Source organism: Pleurodeles waltl, chromosome 11, assembly GCF_031143425.1.
Source record: "Pleurodeles waltl isolate 20211129_DDA chromosome 11, aPleWal1.hap1.20221129, whole genome shotgun sequence".
NCBI classification, from domain to species: Eukaryota; Metazoa; Chordata; class Amphibia; order Caudata; family Salamandridae; genus Pleurodeles; species Pleurodeles waltl.
This window is the reverse complement of record NC_090450.1, coordinates 925,514,498-925,531,840: the sequence shown is the minus strand read 5'-3', so window position 1 is coordinate 925,531,840 and position 17,343 is coordinate 925,514,498. Positions and strand designations below refer to the sequence as shown.

Here is a 17,343-nt window from a genome sequence, read left to right as displayed (position 1 = left end):
ACTGATTGTTGTCAGTGTGAAAAGAATTCTGTATAAATAATGGAAGAGGTTGTCTTAAAGTTCTCTTACGAGACAAATCAGTTATATGAAGATCTATTAATGGAAATGATTATTTAGAATTAAAAACGATTTGAAAGAGCTAAGAAAAAGTGCATTCACATCTTCTCTTGAATAATGGGTTTTAAATAAAAAATATCCTTTAAAACCTCTTGTAGTGCCTATAATAGTTGGAATTGAAAGCCAATTAAATGAAACAGAATAAGAAGAGAGTTTGAGATGTTTAAAAAAGTGAGTTCACCATATCATTCTCTAAATGTGTAACAAGGCCTACGAATTGTAAGCGCACAGACTCCTTGCCCTTGTGCGTGAGTGAGTGTAAAACCAACTTCTGTGAGTTGTAGAATAGATTTTGCACTTGTAAAAAATGTTAAATATACTCCTATAGAAAGCTTACAGAGTCAGGCTCCAGTAGTCGTTCCATTCAACAACATTTTATGTGAGTGAAAGGCAGTAGTTTGAGTTTGCGTCCGTGCTTCTTGTTTGTGTTTTCCGTCTGAGTTTATTTTGCAACCTGATGCTCTGTCTGAAGAGACTTTGGTCATACACTAGTAGAGAAGCAGCAGTGCCTACCCAACGAACACATATCTTATAAATTTCAGTACAGTAATGTTGCACTACATGAAGACCTGAAAAAAAGAAACGTTAACTGGTAAGTAAATCATTTTAGTTTGTGTTTTTGCTTTCCTTACACCGTTCTTTTTCTTTTTTTTTTTCTGTTGCAACATGAACCACACATTTGAAATTGCACTTCAATGGAAAAATCTAACGTTTAACTTGTCTCCTGCAGGATTAGAGAGAATCTTAGAGAAAAACATGCCAGGCACATATCTGATTTGCGTGATTATTATGAGGCAGAAATCCACAATTTAAAGCAGCAACTGGATACGAGCAATAACTTGACTGTATCTGAAGAGTTACGGCAAACAAACCAAAATCTTCTTAGCAGGTATATGAAATTTAACATGCACCATATTAATAGTAATAATTAAGTGTTGTTTATATAGTTCTGTTACCACAATTCTGTTTCTCAATGCTATAAAACTGCTTTAACGTGACCTTGTTTAAAGGAACTCAATTACTAAACTGGGAAGGATGATATGCTGGTGCTATCCCTTACGACCCTGACTTGTGACCTGCAGGTGATGATGAGGAAATAGTTTTGTAGAGTTTTACTGATACCCACAGGCTTTCTGGTGCTAATAGACACAATCTAGAAATTTGGAGATTAATACTACTGTATTAACCATATTTTTTTTGTTTTTTTTGTGCAAAACAAAGGCTGAGTGAATGAGTTGCTAATATGAACAGAGAGATATTTCTAGTATTTTGTTAGCAAATAGGCAAAGGCATGCCTACTTTACCTGCAGAACGTGCTCCATGGGACAGTCAGTTTGTTACTAGAGGCTGAGCGGTGTACTTGGGCGTGAGGTGAGGGCCATTACCTGATTTCTTCCTGGGGTATAAAGGGTTTGTGTTGGTGACTGCATGATAGTTAAATAGAGAGCCTTGTAGATAACGTGTCTCTGATTGGCAACCAGTGTAGGTTTGCAAGATGAGATGAGACGCGTGTGGGGGGAGATTGAAAAGTAAGCGAGCAACTGACTTCTGCTTGGCTTGAAGACATTATAGTAAGTATAAAAGTACTAAATGGAGTTCCAGTATCCATCAGCAAAGAGAAAGGGGGCTTGAATTACTTTTTTGTGTGGGGTGGCAGGAAACAAAGGGAACATTTTTTTGAAGTAGTCTTGGAAATTGAAAGCAAATAGCTACATGATTAATTTGGATGTAGAAAGATAGATTGTCGTAAAAAAAAAAAAAAAACCTGTACGTTTTGTTCAGAAAGGACAGGCCTGGGGCAAAGTTCAAGCGCAGGAAGCCACCACAACGTTGACCAGATTGGGGTATCATTTCCAAATTTCTGGACTTCTGTGTAGAGCCATTTAAGTTTAGGACAGTTTACATTTTTCCTCTTGGCTACAGCTTCCATAGAGTTCCTGATATATTTTTGGGTTTGTGGGATATTTTTGTTAAATTGACACAATAATCTGCATGTCATTGGCATGGGAAACAATGTTACAGCTATAAGAACGGACAATTAGAAAGAATGGTGTGGTGGAAATATCAATTTAAATTGCTTGTCTGGCTTAGGAACCTTGCTGGTATAAATAATATTCAAAATTTGTGCTGTAGAGGGACGTTTAGCAGGTAAGTAAAATCTGACTGAATCCTTGGACCTTTTTTGGATAAAACTTAAATGGTGGAAAATATTCCAAGGAAATCTTGTGAAATTTGCTAAAATTGCTATTTGTATTTTTAACTTTCCCATGAACTGATTTTGCAGATGAGATGTGTGATCCTTGTAGATTCAGAATAACTTTGTGAACAGTTAAACTACCAACATATACAAACTCAGTAAATTAGTGTAAAATCACACAATTTTGGATGAGAAACGGTTTTGCTCCATTATACACAGCAACATGTCAACTGTGGTTAGTAGTGATGGTTAAAGGTCTGTCAAAATCATGTGCGAAAGGGAGGTGGTAATAAAAGTCCAAGTTTGAGTGTCTCTTTGATTTGAAGAATGATTTCAGAGGCAAAGAGAATCATTAAAAATCATTTTTTTTTTTTAACATTTTGCAGTTCATTATATCAGTGCCGTAGTCCGTGCATCTGAACAATATGTTTAGTCTGGTCCTTGTCTATATGTGTTCCTGCTTTATAAAAAGGCTCACTAACCTTATATCTTACATGTTAAAATATACATTTTTCCATCAGCTTCACTGTACCCAGGTGCTGCATTGAAACGCAGAGCCTTTCCAATTTTGATGTAATCTTTCAACACTCTTTTCCTTTTAGTGCTCTTTATAGATAAACCGTTATGGCAGGTAAGGTTTTGTGGGAAATTTTTTATTTGATGTTGAATTTTGCAGGGATGACTTTATTGCCTTCAGGCCTCTCTTTTAAAAAAAAAAAGTTATTGAAATGTTTTGTACTTCGCATTGGGTTGTGCTTTGTGATGTTGCAAGTATGGATCTTCCTGTATGTTCTACTGGCCTTAATTTAGCACATGGTATATTAAATATACTTGAACATTGTTTCAGAAATTCAGCTGTTCTGGGATTGCATTGTGATAGTTGATATGGAAGCTTGTGCGACATATGGAGACATTTGTTAGTTGAACAGATGCCAGAAACTATTTTCCATTTGTATGGGAGTTCACACTAGCCAATTTCGAAAGGCATGTTGACATGAGCTTTGTGATTTCTGTTGTCCATCAGATTCGGTATGTTAATCTTTGTGACGCGCTGGATGCAGAACTTAATATTTGTTTTTTTAACAAATTAAGTGCCAGGGCCCTCATCTGAGGCCACTCTAGCTTGCACCACACATTGATCTCAGACTTGCTGCCAATGATAGTATTAACACAACTACTAACAATCACACTCCTACAAGTGTGACTTTTCAGATCATTTCAGGCCCCTAAGATGTGAGAATGACTTGGGCGGTCCGTAGCAGGCATTAATAAACAACTGCGATTGTCCTCATTTCTAAATTAGACAAGCCCCGGTGTTGGCAATTAAGTGCTGGTACTGATCACCAGAAACCACCGGCTCAAATTAAGCACTGGTTGTATGACTGCTTCCAACGTTCAATAAAGTACACTACTACTTGGAAAACTGATAATACATGTTATTTAAGCCTGTCTAGAATGTGTTATTTTTTTCATAGTTTGGAAGTGTAAATTGATTAACGCTGAAACACTTACAGTGCTTAAATTATTTATTGACGTTATTTGGAGTTTCTTATTCCTTTTCCCTGGAATAATTTATTGGAATGGCTACTACTGTTGACATGATGTAGGAAAGAAGCCTGTTTTGCTTCTTCTTTCTCCTCCTACAAAAGGTGGATGATTCAGAAATGGGTAAGAATACTTTTGTACATTTTCTAATCCCACATAAAGTGGAACTTTCTACTTCCTAAATTGTGAATGTTCTACTGAAAACTTGTAACATTTAAAGACTGTTACTTATTGTCAATGCAAGAATGCTTCTTCACCACTCACTCGCGGGTTGTGCAAGCATCCACTTGCTTTTATTCACATAGTTGTATCTCCACTCTTGAACTGCATTGCAGATGAACTGTCCATTCCATTTTGAAGTTATTCCATAGCATGAGGGTCTCCATCTTTTGGAGTCTTCACAAATAATAGCACAATTAAAGGCACTGGGTTAGATGCTAGGATAAAACAGAAATCCCTCTGGATTGCTCGCCTGAGATGTTCTTAGTTTGTGAATTGTATGATAGTGACAATTTCTTTTTTTCTTGGTTTGTCAACTTTGGAATGTTGAAGCCAGTATTCTGTGTTGCCCCCACAAGCATACTTTTTATGTTAAAATCTTCCAGTCACCACAGGTATTTGATGTACTTCACCTGTTGTTTAATTATAAAATAATATTGTATCATCCCAGATGTGACCAGTTAGAAGATGCTCTAACCGAAGCTAGCACTCGTTTGCGAACTCTAGAAAACAAGAATAATGCACTGGAAATACAAGTGGTAAGTAAGCAACATGTTGCTTGGTCAAACTGTTCTGTGTTTCCCCAAGTGTACAGACAATTAATTTACAGGTTTCTTTCTGTGTATTTTTATTTTTTAGTGCATGATTATTCTTGTTTTATATATATAATTGTGTTTTAGATGTCAGCATGATTAGATTTGTTTTTATTCCTTTTTTTGTAATGCTGTTAACTTTTTTTTGGCGCAGGCAGACTGGAGGGAGCGCTTTCACACAGTTAATAGTACCTCCAACATTTTACAAGAACGCTTTGAGGAAATGAGAGCAAGCAATAAAGAGAAAGACAACACCATTAGCAGGCTCAAATCTCGGCTGAAAGAACTTGAAGAAGCATATCAGAAATCTTATAAGCTTTCGGAGGAGAAAGACCTACGGGTTAAACATGAACAGAAAAGATTTCAAGATGTAAGTAAAGTGAAGAATAAATAGCATACCATAATGATAAATTAGCTCAGTATATTCAAATGGTAATTGAGGAGGGCAAATCTAGCTATCGAGCTGCGAAGCACTGTTCATGGTTGGAATGAATAGTTTTTCAAATAGTGGTTAGTAAGTGGTGTTACTTCTTGCAGGCTAGTTCTGATTAATGAGGAAATCTGTTTAAGCATGCAGCAAACTAAAATGTCAACTTCGCAGTCCTTCTGTTCCAAATCTACAGCTTTGCTACTGCTTTACTTTCTTGATGCAGTACAACAGTAGGGAACTTTAATGGCTAATATAAAATATTCATTGTTTGTACAGTCTGGGTATTCTTATGTGTCATGTCTACAGTTTCTAGGGTGTGATGTCTTTCGAAAGCTGCAGGTTTTCAGATCTGAATAGTATTAGAGGGTTGCGTCTTAAACAACCAATCAATCTTAAGAGGTGTGCCTCTAAGAGCCACAACTAGGCCTGTTAGACTTGAACATTGTAATTAGTGGAAGCTGCTGGAATGTAGTAGTTCATAACATGATACCTGCAATAGGAGAATGGCATGTTTAAAGTGTATGGGTGTTTCTTTAACAGTTTTATTGGTGGGGCCAGAGCTTCCCAATGGGTTGTTTATTTTTACAGATGTACTTCAAAAGATCTGACTATTATTACAGAAACATGTTTTTTTACCCTATAGCTGCTGGGACTGTAATAGTTTTACTGGGACATGGTTTTAGGAAATTGTAATTCTTACAATGACTTTCCTTTAAGTGAGTCGGTTTGTGGAAATTGACTTTTCAAGGGGCTCACCTTTGAAAGTTGGAAATGGTAGAATTCAATATTTGTAACAGCACCACTAAAAGTTGCATTTTGTAGAATAACATTTTTCTTAGAAGCTGTTGTTTGGTGAATTGCGACATACTTACGAGACCTTGGTTCAAACAGCTTCAGTTGTACATGGACATGCATTTAACAATCACTGCTGTTATGACTAGAGTATTCTTACATGGATCGGCTTTTAGGACCCATGTGATCTTCCAGGGCCCAGTTTTGAGAAAACTTCAGCTGGTAAGATCTCGTTGTACCTCTAGAGGGGGTGTCTTTAATAGCGATAGAAATTTGTAGCTTGATATTTTTTGGGTTGACTCATTAACAGTTGCAACCAGAGCATTCTTGTGGAAAATCCTAGTAGCTATATATGGTGGAATGTGAGCGTTGTTATGATGGACCAACTTTAATAATTCTATTTCTATATTAATGGGTGGGTTTGTAACATTTCCAATTCTTAGAAGGCAAGCGTTGTCACAGGTACAACTCTTCAACAGTTGCGGTTGGTGGGACCAGAGCTTTTCTATATGGGCAAGTCTTTAATTCGTAAGATTGGTGTAGTATTTGGTTTAACAGGAAAAACAACTATCAGAAAACATTAGACATTCCTTTTATTTGAGAATCCCAAAAAATGAGGCAAAATTGGAAAACCATCACAGATACTTTATCAGAATCCCACGCCCTGAAGGTGATGATAATATATTAAAAATACACATAAAACCTTCCATTTGTTCCCAAAAAGAAGAAATTGGAAAAAATGTAAACAGTTTAAAGGTATATAGTTTTTTTTGTTTGTACAGTGACCTTTAAAAAGAAAGGGATAAGGATTCCAGACAATAGCAAACATTAAAAAAAGGAAAAAAAGTAAGGAGCAGAACACAAGGGGGTGAGGAAAAAGGCAACCCAGGGCTGATAGTAAGGTCAAACAACAAGAAAGAAGTAAAATATTTTTCCAGCAAAAGGAGGGGGGAGAAAAATAGAGATGGGAAAGTTGGTATAAGCATGGGGGATTAGGGTGCTGAATCCCCCACAACGTATGATAAAAATAAGAAAAACAAAAAGGCAGTAGGAGGCATAAAACAAAAGGGAAAAAGTCACAAGTCCTTCTCTCTGTAAACAAAGAAGTTGAAAGATAATAGTGCAGTGGTTGAATTGTGAGATTAATAAAAAGAAATATTTATGTGATCTTTTAAGGACTCAATGGGAAACTGACCTTGTAGCAATTTGTATGTAAATCATTCATACATTCACGCCATTGTTTTGCAATGTTCGGTGCATGACATTAATGTTGAAAATGTATAGCAATTAGGTTAGAGAAAAGGGAGTCTCAAAGTTGGTATTCTGTAACTTTCCAGTGTACAAGAGACAGTACCTTCAAAGAGACATGCTTTTTACAGCTTCTGGACCTGGAACCATAATTCACAGATGTGTTTAACAGTGAGATTTGGAGTGACTATAATTTTTTTTTACAGTTCCATGTTTCTTGTGGGATTGTATAATTCTTGCAAGGCCAAGTTCAGTTGGTGGGATTGTGTTAAACTCAGAAGCTGTTATGTTGCATTATTATCTTGTTATAGAGATTTATTTTTAATCTTTGTTCATACTGGTGCTTACCTTATTGGGCTTCATTTGAAAGAATGCAACATTATTAAAATTATATGTTGAACAGCAGCAGCTTCAGCTGCTTTCTTATCACCGCTTACCATTTTTCACTGCAGCCAGTAACAATACACTGGGGCATAGGAGGCTCAACTATACTGCTCATGTCCACACAGGTTGACATGTTTCAGCCCTGACTAGGCCCTTCATGGGGTCCCGGGGTTTTCCTCAGGACCAGAACCTTGTTTATCACTATCTATATCCCTGTCTATTCTGCTTATACACATGCTCCGTACACATGCATGCATACAGTACCAGATAATAATCTCTGGTTGCGTCAATCAAGATGCTTTTCCTTTTTTGTTTAGGGGTCCCTAACTGTAGGACATTAATACTTCATGGAGGAACGTGAGTCGGAAGCCTCGTAGTCACACATTCGTCAAAGGTCACCCCCGCAGGTTCACCTAATTCAGGTCGCTGTTCTCCAGACACATACATGTGATATTTTATTCATCCCTTCACCACTTTTTCCATAAATAGAGTTTTTCTACTTAGGCAGTGGATAGGGATTTTTAATTGGATCCCCTACTCTCTGGATCTTCCCTGCACAGCCCCTCAGTCTCATTTAGAGTATGCTTTGGCGAGCGCGGAATGACCGAGGATGAAGCATGACACCCAGGGAGTGTGTGAGTCCATCCCGTTCTTTATAGACAAATGCTCTTCGGGTCTTATCTGTGGGATAAATATATTACCCATATTACAGGAGTCTCTCAGCACTAAGATGATTTGCTCTCAAGCCTGAGAGCAATTAATAAGGGCTTGTTTATTTTTTGGTGTATGGTTATTGAAAGGGAGAGCACAAACTTGTACCCTCATTCGAAAATCTCTCTCCTTTCCCTATCCCTCCAGTTATGAAGGGCAGTGTGTTATATATGTGTTATAATTACAGCCCCTTCTTAACAAATGACATTGTAGTGCTAGTGAGTGTTGTCTTTTAAAATACACATATGTAGGAAAGTACCATCTTGCCTGGCATGTTACCCCCATATTTCACTGTATATATGTTTTTTTAGTTGTATGTGTCACTGGGACCCTGCCAACCAGGGCCCCAGTGCTCATAAGTGTGTCCTGTATGTGTTACCTGTGTTATGACTAACTGTCTCACTGAGGCTCTGCTAATCAGAACCTCAGTGGTTATGCTCTCTCATTTCTTTCCAAATTGTCACTAAGAGGCTAGTGACCAATTTTACCAATTTACATTGGCATACTGGAACACCCTTATAATTCCCTAGTATATGGTACTGAGGTACCCAGGGTATTGGGGTTCCAGGAGATCCCTATGGGCTGCAGCATTTCTTTTGCCACCCATAGGGAGCTCTGACAATTCTTACACAGGGCTGCCACTGCAGCCTGAGTGAAATAACATCCACGTTATTTCACAGCCATTTTACACTGCACTTAAGTAACTTATAAGTCACCTATATGTCTAACCTTTACCTGGTAAAGGTTGGGTGCTAAGTTACTTAGTGTGTGGGCACCCTGGCACTAGCCAAGGTGCCCCCACATTGTTCAGGGCCAATTCCCCGGACTTTGTGAGTGCGGGGACACCATTACACGCGTGCACTACATATAGGTCACTACCTATGTGTAGCTTCACAATGGAAACTCTGAATATGGCCATGTAACATGTCTAAGATCATGGAATTGCCCCACCAATGCCATCCTGGTATTGGGGAGACAATCCCATGATTCCCCGGGTCTCTAGCACAGACCCGGGTACTGCCAAGCTGCCTTTCCCGGGGTTTCACTGCAGCTGCTGCTGCTGCCAACCCCTCAGACAGGTTTCTGCCCTCCTGGGGTCCAGCCAGGCTTGGCCCAGGAAGGCAGAACAAAGGACTTCCTCAGAGAGCGGGTGTTACACCCTCTCCCTTTGGAATAAGGTGTCAGGGCTGGGGAGGAGTAGCCTCCCCCAGCCTCTGGAAAGGCTTTGATGGGCACAAATGGTGCCCATCTCTGCATAAGCCAGTCTACACCGGTTCAGGGATCCCTCAGCCCTGCTCTGGCGCGAAACTGGACAAAGGAAAGGGGAGTGACCAGTCCCCTGACCTGCACCTCCCCTGGGAGGTGCCCAGAGCTCCTCCATTGTGCTCCAGACCTCTGCCATCTTGGAAACAGAGGTGCTGCTGGCACACTGGACTGCTCTGAGTGGCCAGGGCCAGCAGGTGACATCAGAGACTCCTTCTGATAGGCTCCTTCAGGTGTTGCTAGCCTATCCTCTCTCCTAAGTAGCCAAACCCTCTTTTCTGGCTATTTAGGGTCTCTGCTTTGGGGAATTCCTTAGATAACGAATGCAAGAGCTCATCAGAGTTCCTCTGCATCTCTCTCTTCACCTTCTGCCAAGGAATCGACTGCTGACCGCGCTGGAAGCCTGCAAAACTGCAACAAAGTAGCAACGACGACTACTGCGACACTGTAACGCTGATCCAGCCGCCTTCTCGACTGTTTTCCTGGTGGTGCATGCTGTGGGGGTAGTCTGCCTCCTCTCTGCACTAGAAGCTCTGAAGAAATCTCCCGTGGGTCAACGGAATCTTCCCCCTGCAACCGCAGGCACCAAAGAACTGCATCACCGGTCCTCTGGGTCTCCTCTCAGCACGACGAGCGAGGTCCCTTGAACTCAGCAACTCTGTCCAAGTGACTCCCACAGTCCAGTGACTCTTCAGTCCAAGTTTGGTGGAGGTAAGTCCTTGCCTCCCCACGCCAGACTGCATTGCTGGGAACCGCGTGTTTTGCAGCTACTCCGGCTCCTGTGCACTCCACGAAGATTTCCTTTGTGCACAGCCAAGCCTGGGTCCACGGCACCCTAACCTGCATTGCACGACCTCCTGAGTTGTCCTCCGGCGGCATGGGACTCTCTTGTGCAACTTCGGGTGTGCAACTTCGGGTGAGCACCGTTTCACTCCACTTCGTAGTGCCTGTTCCGGCACTTCTGCGGGTGCTGCCTGCTTCTGAGAGGGCTCCTTGTCTTGCTGGGGGCCCCCTCTGTCCCCTGACGCAATTGGTGACATCCTGGTCCCTCCTGGGCCACAGCAGCATCCAAAAACCCCAACCGCGACCCTTGCAGCTAGCAAGGCTTGTTTGCGGTCTTTCTGCGGGAAAACACTTCTGCACGACTCTTCACGACGTGGGACATCCATCCTCCAAAGGGGAAGTTTCTAGCCCTTGTCTTTCGTGCAGAATCCTCAGTTTCTACCATCCGGTGGCAGCTTCTTTGCACCCACAGCTGGCATTTCCTGGGCATCTGCACACTCCCGACTTGATCGTGACTTTTGGACTTGGTCCCCTTGTTCCACAGGTACCCTCGTCTGGAAATCCATTGTTGTTGCATTGCTGGTGTTGGTCTTTCCTGCAGAATTCCCCTATCACGACTTCTGTGCTCTTTGGGGAACTTAGGTGCACTTTGCACCCACTTTTCAGGGTCTTGGGGTGGGCTATTTTTCTAACCCTCACTGTTTTCTTACAGTCCCAGCGACCCTCTACAAGGTCACATAGGTTTGGGGTCCATTCGTGGTTCGCATTCCACTTCTAGAGTATATGGTTTGTGTTGCCCCTATCCCTATGTGCCCCCATTGCATTCTATTGTGACTATACATTGTTTGCACTGTTTTCTATTGCTATTACTGCATATTTTAGTATTGTGTACATATATCTTGTGTATATTTGCTATCCTCATACTGAGGGTACTCACTGAGATACTTTTGGCATATTGTCATAAAAATAAATTACCTTTATTTTTAGTATATCTGTGTATTGTGTTTTCTTATGATATTGTGCATATGACACTAGTGGTACTGTAGGAGCTTCACTCGTCTCCTAGTTCAGCCTAAGCTGCTCTGCTAAGCTACCTTTTCTATCAGCCTAAGCTGCTAGACACCCCTCTACACTAATAAGGGATACCTGGGCCTGGTGCAAGGTGTAAGTACCCCTTGGTACTCACTACAAGCCAGTCCAGCCTCCTACAACATAAACAAAGGATGTACCCTTGTAGCTCTCTGCCTCAAACACAGATACCTTAAAATCAACATTGTTTAGCTTGCATTCTTCTGAAAATATCATATTTTATGTTTCAGTTTTTCAATATTATGTATATATTTATCTAGGTCTGGCTTTTGAGACTTCTGTCGTTCTAGCTTTCTCACTGGACACATGTTTTTCCAAAACTTTTATATATAACATACGTGCATAGAGGGGCTCTTGTTCATAGGGTTTCATCCTTTGATTTGTTAAATTGTCATTTACATTTGGCGCCCACCAGCCACCATATAACCATGGGGTGGGGGGTCAGCCCAGTTCACCTGTTGGCTCTCTTCACTTTGAGTGACTACAAAAAAGCATATGCACACTGTTTACATTTCCTAGCAAATGTCCTCATTGATGTCCTCATTGATAAAGCCGGTTTAAAGTGTACCATTTTATTTGATTATATTTAAATTAACTGCAAGTACTGGCTATTTATTTTGCGTCCTCTTTAGGTGCCCAGATTGTGATTTATTTTCTGTTTAACTAACATTAGAGCTGACTGTGATTTGAATGATTGATAGGTGGTGATTTATTCTTGTCTCCTCCATGAATAATAATAAAACACATGGTACACAACTGAAATGCTTGTTATTTAAAACACCACTGGTAAAAGAGCCACACCAAAGATTTGTTTTTTTTTAATGGCAAGCACATGTCAACCACGTTTAGGAGACTGCTTTCCTTTTTCTTTTTCTGGCATACACTTACAATAAGAATGTAAACAAATCCCACAGCTTGCCAAGGTCTGACTTGTTGTCTTTCCCAATGCTTGTCTTTATTTTACAGTAGATTAGTGGTCAGGAAAAATGTCAAAATATTAAAAAATATTTTGCTATCTGCTGTTCATTTTCTAATAGTTGTAATTAATTTGTAGCTGCTTGCAGAATATGAATCTCTTGCAAAAGAACATGAAAGAGTAAAGGTAAGGAAAAACTATGCAACAGTTGTTTTTTGTGCATAATTTATTACTCAACATAAATATTAGTATTTCAAGGATTAGGATGTATGTGATGAGGTGTTCATGTTGGCTATTTTAAGGTGTATATAGTGGGCGTGATAGGGCACAGAAGAATTTTATGAAGACATGTGTAGGACAACTCTATTATTCTAAACTATTAATCTTGAATAAATCTTCCTTTTAACATTTTAATATACATTGTATATACACCATGATGTGATACTAAATGCTAATACATGAAACTCATTAGCTATCTGCTGCCTTTATGTTGTTTGCCAATTATTCCCCGCTTCATGGTTGGTAGCAGTATTTTTTAGTGGGAAACGGTCTTTACCACACAGTCTTCACCACGTAGTGCCTTTAACGCACATGGTAAATATATAAAGAAAGTGTGTGTGTGTGTGTTTGTATATATATTTAGAGGTGGGTAGTTGTAAAGGGTCATAAGATAAGAGTCATTTTAGTGTTTAAGGGTGGGTAGTGGTGTGGAGTGGTGAAGGGTACGTTTAGGGTTTAGGGCTGGGCAGTGGTTTAGGGTGGTAAGTCATTTTAGGATTATGGGGTGGGTAGTGTTAAAGGGTGGGTTTTAAGGGTAATTTTAGGGTTTAGGGGTGGGTCATCGTAAAGAAGTGTGTTAAGGTTAACTTTAGGGTGTAGAATGGGTAGATGTGAAAGGTAGTAAGGGTAAAAAATTTAAATGGCGAGGGGTGGTTACTATATACGTCCCAGTGTGTGTGTGTGTATATATATATATATAAGACTTTGTCTTTATCTAGCTTGGCGTGGATAGCTCTATGCTGATCCTGTGCTTAAAAACTTTGCTAGATAAACAGACATTTAAGGTGAGCAAATCTAGAGTGTCGCTGGTGTTGTAGAGTGCTCCTTATTGGAGCTGCTCTCCACCTAAATTTGGGAACTACCCAGAGTTCTCGCTTGTATTTTGCATAATTTATGCGTCACTCTAACCCTGAAAGGGTCTTGTTTTGATATATATATATATATATATATGTGTATATATATATATATATATATATATATATATGTTCGATGGCATGTGTAGCTGTAGATACACATGCTGTGCACATCCCGCCATCTGGTGTTGGGCTCGGAGTGTTACAAGTTGTTTTTCTTCGAAGAAGTCTTTTTTTCGAGTCACGAGACCGAGGGACTCCTCCTATTTCGACTCCATTGCGCATGGGCGTCGATTCCATCTTAGATTGTTTTTTTTCCGCCATCGGGTTCGGACGTGTTCCTTTTCGCTCCGTGTTTCGGGTCGGAAAGTCAGTTAGAATCTCAGAAAAATCGTCGGTATTGTTTGCGTTCAGTATCGGGTTAGTTACAACAGATCGACACCGAATTAAGAAGAGCTCCGGTGGCCCTTCGGGGTTTTCTTCCATCCCCGTCGGGGCCTGGTCGGCCCGGCCACGTGTCTCTTCAAGGCTGATGGAACGGACCCCATTCCGCTTCTGTCCAAAATGCCATAACAAGTATCCATGTACAGATCAACATCTGGTCTGTAACTTGTGTTTGTCACCCAAACACAAGGAGGATACTTGTGAGGCCTGTCGAGCGTTTCGGTCCAGGAAAACACTCGGGGACCACGCCGAAAATTACAAAGGTTTCTTCGGAGCCTAAAAAGACGTCCGAAAAAGTTTCGGTTCCGAAACATCCAGCCTCGGAGCCGAAAACAGGTTCCTATACAGAGGAACAAGGATTGTCCTCCCAAATGCAAAAACATAGATTTGGAGAGGAACTTCAAGCTGTAGAGCCAGACTATACTCAAAGGAGGCTCCACATTCATCAAGACACAGGGAAGATAACCACTCTTCCCCCAATTAAAATAAGAAGAAAACTTGCCTTTCAGAAAAAGGACAAGGAGCCACAAGCAAAGGTGGCAAAGAAAACAACTCCACCACCGTCTCCACCACCATCAGTGCACACATCACCAGTAGCAACTCCTCCACTGATGCACTCCCCGACTCATACTGCCATGAGTCAAGATGATCCCGATGCATGGGACCTTTACGATGCTCCAGTATCGGACAACAGCCCAGACTCGTACCCTGCCAGGCCGTCCCCTCCTGAGGACAGTGCATCTTACACACAGGTGATCGCAAGGGCAGCTGCTTTCCATAACGTCACCTTGCATTCCGAACCAATTGAGGATGACTTTTTGTTTAACACGCTATCCTCCACTCATAGCCAATACCAAAGACTACCTATGCTCCCAGGAATGCTAAAACATTCAAAACAAATCTTTCAGGATCCTGTTAAAGTCCGAGCCATAACTCCAAGGGTGGAGAAAAAGTACAAGCCACCGCCAACAGATCCTGTTTATATTACAACCCAGTTAACACCAGACTCAGTAGTTGTCGGGGCAGCTCGTAAGAGAGCGAACTCTCATACCTCGGGGGACGCACCACCTCCAGACAAAGAGAGTCGCAAATTTGATGCTGCGGGCAAAAGAGTTGCAGCACAAGCAGCAAACCAATGGCGCATTGCCAATTCACAAGCACTTTTGGCAAGATATGATAGAGCTCAGTGGGATGAGATGCAACATTTGATAGAACACTTACCCAAGGAGTTCCAAAAAAGAGCACAACAAGTGGTGGAAGAAGGACAAAGTATCTCTAATAATTAGATACGGTCTTCAATGAATGCAGCAGATACGGCTGCAAGGACAGTAAATACTGCAATAACAATAAGAAGGCACGCATGGCTGCGCACGTCAGGTTTCAAGCCGGAAATTCAACAAGCCGTGCTAAATATGCCATTTAATGAACAGCAGTTGTTTGGGCCGGAAGTCGACACTGCTATTGATAAACTCAAGAAAGACACTGATACAGCAAAAGCCATGGGCGCACTCTACTCCCCGCAGAGCAGAGGCACATTTCGCAAAACACCTTTTAGGGGAGGGTTTCGAGGACAACCTAGAGAAACCACAACATCACAAACAAGGCCCACTTACCAAAGCCAATATCAGCGGGGAAGTTTTCGGGGGCAATATAGAGGGGGACAATTCCAAAAAAATAGAGGAAAATTCCAAAGCCCCAAAAGTCCTCAAAATAAGCAGTGACTTACAAGTCACACATCCCCATCACATAACACCTGTGGGGGGAAGACTAAGCCAATTTTACAAACATTGGGAGGAGATAACAACAGATACTTGGGTACTAGCAATTATCCAGCATGGTTATTGCATAGAATTTCTCGAATTCCCTCCAACAGTCCCACCGAAAACACACGGTATGTAAAAAACAACATATAAATCTTCTAGGATTAGAAGTTCAAGCATTGTTCCAAAAAGAGGCAATAGAATTAGTACCAAAACAAGAACTAAACACAGGAGTTTACTCACTGTACTTTCCAACACCCAAAAAAGACAAAACTCTAAGACCTATACTAGATCTCAGAATATTAAATACATACATCAAATCAGACCACTTTCACATGGTTACATTACAAGAAGTAATCCCACTGCTCAAACAACAAGACTACATGACAACACTGGATCTAAAGGATGCATATTTCCATATACCAATACATCCTTCACACAGAAAGTATCTAAGGTTTGTATTCCAAGGGATACATTACCAATTCAAAGTGTTGCCATTCGGAATAACGACTGCGCCAAGAGTTTTTACAAAATGTCTAGCAGTAGTAGCTGCACATATCAGAAGGCAGCAAATACATGTGTTCCCGTACCTAGACAATTGGTTAATCAAAACCAACACGCAAATACAGTGTTCACAACACACATATTATGTCATAGAAACCCTACACAAACTAGGTTTCTCAATCAATTACTCAAAGTCACACCTTCTGCCGTGTCAAACACAGCAATACCTAGGAGCAACAATCAACACAGTAAAAGGAATTGCCACTCCAAGTCCACAAAGAGTCCAAACATTCCACAATGTAATACAAGCCATGTATCCAAACCAAAAGATACAGGTCAAATTAGTAATGAAACTCCTAGGCATGATGTCCTCATGCATAGCCATTGTCCCAAACGCAAGGTTGCACATGCGGCCCTTACAACAGTGCCCAGCATCACAGTGGTCACAGGCACAGGGTCAACTTCTAGATCTGGTGTTGATAGACCGCCAAACATACATCTCGCTTCAATGGTGGAACAGTATACATTTAAACCAAGGGCGGCCTTTTCAAGACCCAGTGCCACAATACGTAATAACGACAGATGCATCCATGACAGGGTGGGGAGCACACCTCAATCAGCACAGCATCCAAGGACAATGGGACATTCAGCAAAGACAGTTTCATATAAACCACTTAGAACTGTTAGCTGTGTTTCTAGCGCTGAAAGCATTTCAACCCATAATAACCCACAAATACACTCTTGTCAAAACAGACAACATGACAACAATGTATTACCTAAACAAACAGGGAGGAACACACTCGACACAGTTGTGTCTCCTAACACAAAAAATATGGTATTGGGCGATTCACAACCACATTCGCCTAATAGCACAATTTATTCCAGGGATTCAGAATCAGTTAGCAGACAATCTCTCTCGGGATCACCAACAGATCCACGAATGGGAAATTCACCCCCAAATACTGAACACTTACTTCAGAATGTGGGGAACGCCACAAATAGATCTATTTGCAACAAAAGAAAACTCAAAATGCCAAAACTTCGCATCCAGGTACCCACAACATCAGTCTCAGGGCAATGCACTATGGATGAACTGGTCAGGGATATTTGCGTACGCTTTTCCCCCTCTCCCACTTCTTCCATATCTAGTAAACAAGTTGAGTCAAAACAAACTCAAACTCATACTAATAGCACCAACATGGGCAAGGCAACCTT

At 40.9% G+C, this 17,343-nt stretch overlaps 1 protein-coding gene across 4 annotated transcripts in view; it reads left to right on the top strand.

Annotated features, from left to right (window-relative positions):
- Positions 1 to 17,343, top strand: part of MPHOSPH9 (M-phase phosphoprotein 9) — a 311,640-nt gene that overhangs the window by 140,046 nt on the left and 154,251 nt on the right. For all 4 annotated transcript variants that reach the window (XM_069214980.1, XM_069214979.1, XM_069214981.1 and 1 more), the window contains exons 11-14: positions 848 to 1,006; positions 4,530 to 4,617; positions 4,826 to 5,041; positions 12,426 to 12,473. In XM_069214980.1, coding sequence (XP_069071081.1) covers positions 848 to 1,006; positions 4,530 to 4,617; positions 4,826 to 5,041; positions 12,426 to 12,473 — 511 coding nt within the window. The remainder of the gene's footprint in view (positions 1 to 847; positions 1,007 to 4,529; positions 4,618 to 4,825; positions 5,042 to 12,425; positions 12,474 to 17,343) is intronic.